This window comes from Toxorhynchites rutilus, chromosome 3 (assembly GCF_029784135.1).
Source record: "Toxorhynchites rutilus septentrionalis strain SRP chromosome 3, ASM2978413v1, whole genome shotgun sequence".
Taxonomy (NCBI): Eukaryota; Metazoa; Arthropoda; class Insecta; order Diptera; family Culicidae; genus Toxorhynchites; species Toxorhynchites rutilus.
This window is the reverse complement of record NC_073746.1, coordinates 323,324,728-323,334,288: the sequence shown is the minus strand read 5'-3', so window position 1 is coordinate 323,334,288 and position 9,561 is coordinate 323,324,728. Positions and strand designations below refer to the sequence as shown.

At 38.3% G+C, this 9,561-nt stretch overlaps 2 protein-coding genes across 2 annotated transcripts; one reads left to right on the top strand and one right to left on the bottom strand.

The window, feature by feature from the left end:
• LOC129775182 (uncharacterized) lies at positions 1-3,051 on the top strand. The gene is made up of 3 exons (XM_055779563.1): positions 1-459; positions 524-1,003; positions 1,478-3,051. Exons 2-3 carry the CDS (start codon positions 524-526, stop codon positions 1,580-1,582), a joined length of 585 nt encoding a protein of 194 aa, XP_055635538.1. The 5' UTR covers positions 1-459; the 3' UTR covers positions 1,583-3,051.
• On the bottom strand, positions 1,316-3,068 carry LOC129775177 (uncharacterized). The gene is made up of 2 exons (XM_055779560.1): positions 2,923-3,068; positions 1,316-2,863 (listed from the first exon to the last, which is right to left on the bottom strand). The coding sequence occupies exons 1-2, from the start codon at positions 2,940-2,942 to the stop codon at positions 1,729-1,731; spliced, it is 1,155 nt and encodes a 384-aa protein (XP_055635535.1). The 5' UTR covers positions 2,943-3,068; the 3' UTR covers positions 1,316-1,728.
• Between the last annotated feature and the right edge of the window lie 6,493 nt (positions 3,069-9,561).

Genomic DNA, 9,561 nt, shown 5'->3' with positions numbered 1-9,561 from the left:
TCCGTGCGCATTTCGGTGGCGCGTCGTTTTTCGTTCACTTTATTGTTATTATTACTGCACATTTATCACCTTGATTGTTTTCCGTTCGACGTTGAGTTTTTCCACGAGTACACAAAAAAAACAGAGTCTCGAGCCGCTGTCAAACGGTCGCCATGATTCATCATGATACACGGTCGCCATGATATAGGATAACGTTACGGTCGCCATGATATATTGTCGCCACAGCACTATCTTGGAATTCGTTCGTCAGTTCAACGAACGAAATTTCCAACGAACGACGTGTCAAATAACCAACCGATGTCATGAGCAGCAGGCCAGTCGATGTGCTGATATTCAGTTTGTTTTTGTTTACTTTCTAAAAAAGCAAAATATTTCGAAGTAGTTTGCGATTAGAAGCATTTTCGGTTAGTTTTGCTCTACAATCTGTTCCAAAAGTCATTATTGAAGACGTAATTGAAGGTAAAATTTGTCTGCTTAGTTGAATGCTGAAATTATTGAACCATTCAAATTACACACATTTCAGATGGCCGATATAATCATTCATTCCGTTCGCCAACAACAGGCCAGTCCTGGAACCGTATACCACGCCCTTTATGGACACTACTTTTTGGGTATTTCCCAAAAGAATTTGGCGATCATTTACGGAAAAAGCCTGTCCACTATTTATGGTTGGATTCAAAAGTTTGAAAGCGAGGGACTTTACCGAAGGAAAAAACGAGCTCAGGTCTTCAAAAAGTTCCAGTCGGAAATGCGACAATGGTTGGTGGAGCTTTATTGCAAGCATCCTCTTTTATTTTTGGACGAAGCCAAGGAGATGTTCCAGGCACATTTCCAGATGACAATAAGTATTTCATCCGTCTGTACTATTCTGCACGAGGCAGGCCTGTCGTGGAAAACCATTGAGAGAAGAGCTATTCAAATTCGTATGGAAGAAATAGTGCGGTTTGTGAATGAGCTCCTCGCCATACCATGGGATATTTTCAATTTAGTTTTCCTCGATGAGGTGAGTATTGACAATAGGGGCACGTTACGTCAGAAGGGATATGGTGTCGTAGGAAAAAAGTTAATTTTCAGAGGAGAATTTTGTCGCCGTGCTCGTTAATCGTTCTTATGTTTCCTTGGCGCTGATGGAATCCTGGATAGTTTCTGGACTGAAGGCACTTTTAACAGGCTACAGTTTTTCGAATGCTGCCGAGAGTTTGCCTTGCGGAATCCTAAGGTTCAAAGATATCCAGGATTCCATTCAGTATGGATCATGGACGGTGCGAGGATTCATTGCGACGCTAATCTCATTCGTTATCTTCGATCCATTGGGATCATACCCATATTCCTTCCGGCGTACTGCCCCTTTTTCAATCCCATCGAGGTGATCTTTGGCCTCGTGAAAAAACGTCTTCAGAGAGTACACCGGGAAGGTGAACAAATTCTGGCTGAAGTATGTGAAGCTATGAACTACTTCAAAGTTTATCCTTGCCAGAAACTGTTTGAACACTGTGGATACTTCCCTGGAGGATTTTTCAGCCCTGAGAAAGGCTTAACGCAAGATCCAAATGAGGTCGATTTGAATATTGTTCCCAATTAATATAAGAGCAAGTTTTGAAACGTTTACTGTTAACAATAATGAACTATCTGAAACAAATAAATAAAACTCATGAAGACCGTGAAACTATTGCAAATAAAACTTATTTTATTTATTCAAAACCGTAAAATCAAAACAAGAAAAACACTTTAAGAGTGATCAACATCGGGACAATCAGTTACTTTCTCCGCCAACACTTGGCTCACTTCGGACTCTTCTGGTCGGATTGCTGATTGCACTGCGGTGATAAAATCTCCAGCGGCTAATCCTTTTGTTATCATTGCTTCGAGCTTGCGGGAAACGTTGTTAAGTATTCCAAGTGCTGCTGAAATTTCTTCCCTTATTTCAGCCGCTTCTTTCACCCAACCAACATTCACAGTATGAGCCACTGTGACACCCCGATGTACTGACTGCAGGCGGGCTGCTTCTGACACATTTGTCCATCGGAAGTATTTAGCGAGCTCCAAAGGCGGTGCGGGATCAATTTTCAATTGCTCTTGCTTGTGAGCAGGCGAAGAGTGGATGAAGTTGGCCCACAACATCCACGAGCTTTGATGTCCCTCTAAATCCAAGTGAGTTTCCTTAAGCTCTTTAGCCAAAGCAGCACAATCACGGGTCGAGTGGGCTCCGGCTCGGTCTGAGTTTGTTGGCGTAATGAGCGTCTTCAGTACCATTTGGTGCTGGGCATGCGTCTCCACGTTGGTCGCATATGGATGCACAAAAACTTTGATGTTTTTATCCTTCCATGTAGCAAGGATTCGTGGAGTGATGGCAGAAACATTGTAGGTCTTCCTTTTGGTCGTGTCATGCAGAATGATGAATCGTTCAATGTCTTCTTCATCTGGTATTTGCTTCTCAGACCATGTCGGAACGTCATTGTCAAAATCAACTTGCCGAGATACGTGTTTCTTTGCAAGTTTCCACATGAATCCGATCACTTCCGGCACTGTATCTCCACCGACATTCATGGTTCCGATTTCTCGAGGGCGCATTTGACTGCGAAAAAGTCGTCGAAGAAAGGTCCCTTTAAAGAAGAATTCCAAACTCTTCGCAGCATCATCTGGCAACAAAGTCACATCATTTTCCTCGGATGCACCACTTTCTTCGTTTTCAGCTTCCTCCGTCGTATTATCGGGCAACAATGAGAATTCGACATTCCTCGAGTTCCCATCGTCAGAGACCTGGGTCGTATCCAACAAGGATTTCGAGAATCTGAAAGTTCCCGACGATCCAGCCACCGGAGATCCCGCTGTTTCCTGCTCCAGGAACTCTATTCCGTCGTAGCTGCAAATAGTTCAATTCTGTTGAAGATCATCCTATTTTTTTAATAGTTTGTTACTTACTTGTCCTTGTTATTATCCATGTTAAACTGGAACTGGAGGATTAATGTTCTTCAAGCATTTTTTTTTTATTTACCACAACGAGGTGAAACAACGAAAATGTAAACAACAACAATAACGTTGAGGTAAACAACTAACCATGGTGCACCAATCCATGCAGGTTGTTTTGTTTGTGGTAATCGTCTTTTTATTGTACAAGATCAATAAATGTCAACAGATGAGCATTTCGCATAAACATTCATAGTGTAAAAAGAAGATTTTGCTACGTTTTTTTAGCTGCATGAGTTTTGATTAAAAAAATCTTAATTCCGTTGCTTAAAAGCAAAATTTGAGAGTAATCAAAAATAATTGCCGTTTTTCATGCTTGAAAGAAGGACTACCATGCATCTAGAAACTATGGAACTTCGTTAGTCAAACGAACGATGTTCGCTTCCAATTTTTCTCCGGATGGCCGATACTTTCGATACACTCATGGTCGCCATGATACGTCCTGTCACGGTCGCCATGATATATGCCTGCCCGTTAGACATGTAACGATCGAGGATATCGGATTCACCGATATACACGAGTTGACGTCTGACACAGGAATGTTTTGTGTTAAATTATAATTCGGGTTAATTAGTATGCTACACTGGTGGAAAACTTCGTTTCCCAAACAAGAACATTTTATTGCCAGCCATCTGTTCACATATGCTCCGGTCGATAAGCAAATGAATCTGTGAAACGCCGCCGAGCGGTCTACGGATTTTTTTTACTCTTCGTTTATTAAAACAAAAACATTTTAGTTTAGGAGGCGCTCGACTGTCTTTCAAAACGTATGAACTCCGACTCACTTTATTTCTTTTCTTTCCACCTGATTCTTCACAGAGGATGTACAGCTTTCTAGAAAACGAATGCTTTTAGAATTAGGATGGGAAATTCCGTTATTCTTATTTGAAAAGTTGTAATCGGATTTTTCCCTATATCCTCATTGAGTAAATATGAAACTGTTCATACTTATTCGTAGAGGGGCGCTTCATTCGAGAATATGGTCGCTGCATCTGTTTTAATTCGAGGTCATGGACCATCGCAGGTGAGCCATTTGGGCATCATTTGATAATGCCTGCTACGGACCCTAATTTAGGCCTTTCGCCCTATATTCTAGTTGTATGAAAGTGTGGGGTTTAACTGGGATGTATGAACGAGTTCCTCAATCTGGGGATGTGATACGGAGTGAAAGTAACAGAGAACTACGCAACGTTTTACGTCAAGCTTACGTCTCGGACTGGCTGTCGAGCAGAGTCCGGGTCGTCATTTTATTCCGATTTCTGTTTCCTGCTTTCTTCACTTATCTTACATAACTTACAGTCTAAAGTCAGACTCTCGAGGGAAAGAACTAAAACGCCTAACATGTGTCGCAAACGGAATTGTAAATAAGGAAAAAGACGTTACACAGCAGGGCGCTGCCGATGTTTAACATTTATGGCTAGCAGCCGTGCGGAAACATAAACACGTGATGTTACAGCATAATGTGTTTTGCGTTTATGGCTTAATGAATAACAAAACAGAACCGTCGGTCGCTAAAGCGTTCTCGTGAGAATTTAGTGCGTTTAGCGACCTTGAGCGTTTTACGATATTTTGGGTTTGATGCATTTAATGTTTACCGGATGGGTGGCCTGAAGGTCATATTACACCTTTCCCCTTTTGGAAGATTGATGTAATCAATCGTATGTGTTTGATTTGGGAGTTCGTCTGACCTTACGATTACAAATAATTTCTTATTTATTGGGTACTGTTTAATGTATAATAGATATAAAATGTGGTTACAAAGTGTATGGCCCTTTTTTTTCTTTTTTTTTTTTTTTTTGGATTTTATTATATTTACAATTATTATATTTATAAATCTTTTGTTCACATATTACGTATGGTGAGGTGTATATTTACATTGCTTGTGTTATGTTTAAATTATCTAAACTATATTTATATAATCTTAAATTTCAATATATATTTTTCAACTATTCGGTACCCCTTTCCTCTTTTAGGATGTAGGTTTGTAGGGTATTAATCTATTTTTATGTACAGTTTGGGTTTTTTGTGTTTTCTCGTTAGAAATAGTCACATTTGGGTGGCTTATGTTTGTGACCTTGAATGGTCCATCATATACTTTGTCTAACTTTCTTCTATTTTCGTTCGTGACCATTACTAGGTCGTCGATGTTTACTTCTAATTGATTCGCTTTCTTACTTTGTACTTCGTTTCGTTTTCTTCTGACTCTGTCTATTATCTCTCTGGCTGTATTGGATGCTTTTTGTAGCTTATATTGCAGTTCTTTATGATAGTCATCTATATTATATATTGGTTCAATGTATGATGCTGTATTTAAATTTTGAGGTACGGTTGCATTTGTTCCAAAGATTAATTCATAAGGTGTGTAAGCAAAGTCAGTATGGGGTGTTGTGTTGTAACAAAAAGCATAATAAGGCAACCATTCATCCCAGTCACTATGTGCTTGGTTGACAAATTGCCTTACGTACTCGTTGAGACAACGATGGTTTCGTTCTAGACCTCCTATAGTTTGAGGGTGGTATGGTGTAGAAAAATTGTGTTGCAGTTTCAATAGTGCAGACAGGTTTTCGAATAATTCATTCTTATATTCGGTTCCTTGATCAGTTTGAACTGTTTTGGGAATTCCGTAGATGAGAATACAATTTTCGACAAATGCTCGCGCTATTGTTGTTGCTTGTTTATCAACTATTGGTTTAATAATGACATATTTCGATAAGTTGCATTGTATAGTGAGTGCGTACCTGTTTCCAGAATTGGATCTATTAAAGGGGCCAATTGTGTCAATAGATACACAATCGAATGGTTTTTGGGGTGTTCTAATTTCGGTAAATTTTTCATTGGTGTGGATTGTATGTTTGATTTGTCTGCATTGTATACAGTTTCTTACATAGTTTCTCACGTCGTGTTTCATATTCTTCCATGTGTAGAGTCTACTTAGCTTTTTGTATAGTCTGTTAATTCCAATGTGTCCTCCGGTTGGAGTGTCATGATTATTTATCAGGATTTCTTTAAATTCATCTGAGTTCTGTATCACACGCTTGGGTGTGTACAATACTATTTGCAAGTCTTTTAGCACGTCGTTACAGCTTTTCTTGAAAATCTGTACATTGCATATTTGGAATATAATGCTTGATAGCGCTAGAGCTATCGCACTAATTCTCAATTTTTTGGCCATATTTTCTACTTGTTTCAATACTTTTCCTAGGTTTTCTTCATTATTGCTTGCAATTTTTATTCTTGTCGACATTAAAGGCCCATTTATACGTTGCTAGTAGCTGACTTGACAATGAGCAGCTACTGACCCGGTGGACTCGCTTGACAATTGGTTGACTCGCCTTGTCCGTTCACATAGTGTGAGCTGCTGGCGAGAAACTAGATACTACGGCACGGGTTTACCTGGGATGCCAGGCGATTTTTCAAATGTCCATCAAATAGTCAGAAACAGCAATCAGGTCCGAATTTGTCAAATGATTGGTCCGAAATCGACTTCTTTATTGGTAGTTTTCATCTTAGGTTTTCAGTTGAATGTATCATTACACAATTTTATAGAGATTACAGAGCAGTGTTGAGAATAACACCTGAACAAGTGGAAAAACTGTTGAATTTAATTGCTCCACAAATACAACGCCAAGATACACTCATGAAGGATGCTGTACCTGCAAGAGTGATAATATAAATGACATTGATATGCCTTTCTTCTGGAATATTGTTCAGATTGTTGTCGATATTTTTTAGAATCTCGAAAGCATCCATAGCTAAGATAATTCCGGAAGTATGTGATGCTTTAAATGATAGTCTAGAAGACTTTTTAAAATTTTATTCACACGCGTCAAAAATTAAAATAATGAATGAAAATGTACTTTTTTAAATCGAATATGTATTCTGTTTCTTAGAACCTTACTTTTTTTCGCAAGTTGTGAGTGAATTTTGAATGAAAATTGTGCCTGATAATGATTCTATATTAGACATTCTCCAGAAAACTATCTCAAAAAGAAAGCGTGCCCCGCCAGCGTGCAAAACAGAATAACAATGATTTCGTTAAGAAACTATGAGGGTTTTATTTGTTTTTCCAATAATTTTCAAGTCTATAAATATCTTCGCATATTTTCAAATATCTTAAAAATAGAGACATTTCTTTACATTTGGCATCCCTGATTCGAACGCTAAATTCTGTTTTTGACGTTTTGAAGCATGCGAGTGCGAGTAAATTCAAAAAACTTTGAAGTAGCTCGCACGCCGGATCACACATGACAATAACTGGCATGATGTGTTCACACGGTGTGAGTAGCTGCACTGCAGTAACTGACTAGACCGACTCGTATGCTTGCTCGCACCGTCTGAACCCGGCTTAATTCTTTTGTACCTGATTTCTTTGTTAGTGCGCACTTAATTTCATGACTTCCTTGATTATTTATGTTTTCGCTAGCATTTGTTCCGTTCGTCTCCAATACGCGTCCGAATTGGAGTTTTGGTAAGTTATACCATTCGTTTAATTCGACTGCTTCGTATGCTTTGAGTTGATCAGGCTCATTGCTTACGACAGCAGTGGTTCGTTTTTCTGTTTCATTTTTATTTTCGTTCAACTTTCTGGTCATTCCTCTTGTCTGTACCGCTAAAATGTTAATTGATTTCAGCGTTTCTGAATTTATATTAACCCTTGATAGTGCATCTGCTGCAACATTCAATTTACCCTGTACGTATTGTACCTCAAAATTGAACTCTTCCAGGTCGAGTCTCATTCTTGTTAGTTTTGATGACGGATTTTTCATTGAAAACAGGTAAACCAATGGTCTATGGTCTGTTTTCACAGTGAATTTTCTGCCGTATAAATATGGCCTGAAAAAGGTAATGGCCCAGTGAATTGCTGTTAATTCCTGTTCTATTGTCGATTTATTAGCTTCTCCTTTAGTAAAAGCTTTACTGGCATACGCGATTGGTAGTTCTACTCCATCGTGGGTTTGTGCTAGGACTGCACCACATGCAGTTTTTGATGCATCTGTAATTAGGATAAATTCCCGCGTGAAATCAGGAAATTGTAGAATATTTGGAGACACCAAAGCATTTTTTAGCTTTTCGAACGCATTTTGGCATTCGGGTGTCCATTCGAAAGTTGAGTTTTTACGTAGTAGTTTATTTAGAGGATGAGCAATATCTGCGAAGTTTTGAATAAATCTTCTGTAGTAATTACAGAATGCGACGAAACGTCTTACTTCGTCCGCGCTGGTGGGTGTGGGAAAATTTACTACTGCTGAGAATTTTGATTTATCTGGTTGTATTCCAGATGCGGATATATTGTGTCCGAGGTATGTTACGTCGGGTCTAAAAAATGAGCATTTTTGCGGGTTTAATTTTAAATTAAAATTTCGTAGTTGTTTGAAGACTTTTTCGAGGTTAGTTACATGATGATTAATAGAGCATCCAACTACGATGATATCATCAATATATAGGAATGCGCATTCTGGAGGTAGACCACTTAATGCTATGGTCATCATCCTTTGGAAGCTATTCGGTGAGATATTTAATCCAAATGGCAGTCTGTTGAACTCATAATGACCATTTGATGTTGAAAATGCTGTTAATTGTTTTGATTGCTCATCTAATTCAATTTGATGGAATCCAGACATTAAGTCTAGGGTTGTGAAATATTTAGCTCTACCAAGATGATCTAGGATTTCATCTATTCGTGGTAAGGGGAATTTATCGGGGGTAATCTTTTTGTTTAGTTGTCGGAAATCGACTACTAAACGCCACTTTTTGTCTTGGTTGTTAGACTTTTTGGGGACTAGTAGGATGGGTGAATTATAGGGTGATATTGAATGTTGGATAATTTTGTTATTTAGCATTTTATTAATTTGTTTATGTATTTCTGAAATTTGGGTCTCTGGGGTTCGGTAATTTTTAATGTAAACGGGTGTATTGTCTTGTAAGTGAATTGTTTGTTTGTAAAAGTTATTCGTCGTTAGTATGTCGTCTTGTAATGCGAAAATGTCGTTGTATTCAGTACATAATTTTGTTAATTTTTCTTGAGCTTGTTGTGGGGTTTGGCTTAAGTTGAGTTCTTCTAGTAGTTTTTCGTGTCTTTTTTGTGTATTTTCAAATTGTGTTGCCTTGATATTATTTATCGTGTATTTTTTTAAAGGGATAATGGTGGGGGTGAATGATTTAGGGATATGTATTTCTTTACTGTTAGTGTTAATTATCTTGATGAAAGGGAAGTTACGGTTTATTATAGAATTGGCGCAGAAAACGCCTGGCTTAATTTCTTGCGAAATGATAACGGAGTCTGTTTGGATTGAGGGTGTTTGGACAGTTTTGATGATTTGACATCGTGCTGGTATTATGTATTTATCGTCCCAGTTATCTTGTATAGGTATTTCAATATAGTTACTCTCAAATGTAAAGGATAACAACCAAGTTTTCAGACATAAGTTGCATTCGTGTTTTGTTAGAAAATCACGGCCTAAAATTCCGTCAGTATGAATAGGAAAATTTTGTGTTACTACTTGGAATTGATGAGGAATTTCTATATTGTTAATGTTTAGAGTTGTATTGGTACTAGCAAGCGTTTCGATTTTCCCATCTGTCACGCCGTTTATC

Coding starts and splice junctions, on each gene's coding strand:
- LOC129775177 (XM_055779560.1), bottom strand. CDS start 2,942: ATGGATAATAACAAGGACAA. Junction 2,864..2,922: donor ATGGATAATAACAAGGACAA/GTAAGTAACAAA, acceptor AACTATTTGCAG/CTACGACGGAATAGAGTTCC.
- LOC129775182 (XM_055779563.1), top strand. CDS start 524: ATGGCCGATATAATCATTCATTCCGTTCGCCAACAACAGGCCAGTCCT. Junction 1,004..1,477: donor ATTTAGTTTTCCTCGATGAG/GTGAGTATTGAC, acceptor TATCCTTGCCAG/AAACTGTTTGAACACTGTGG.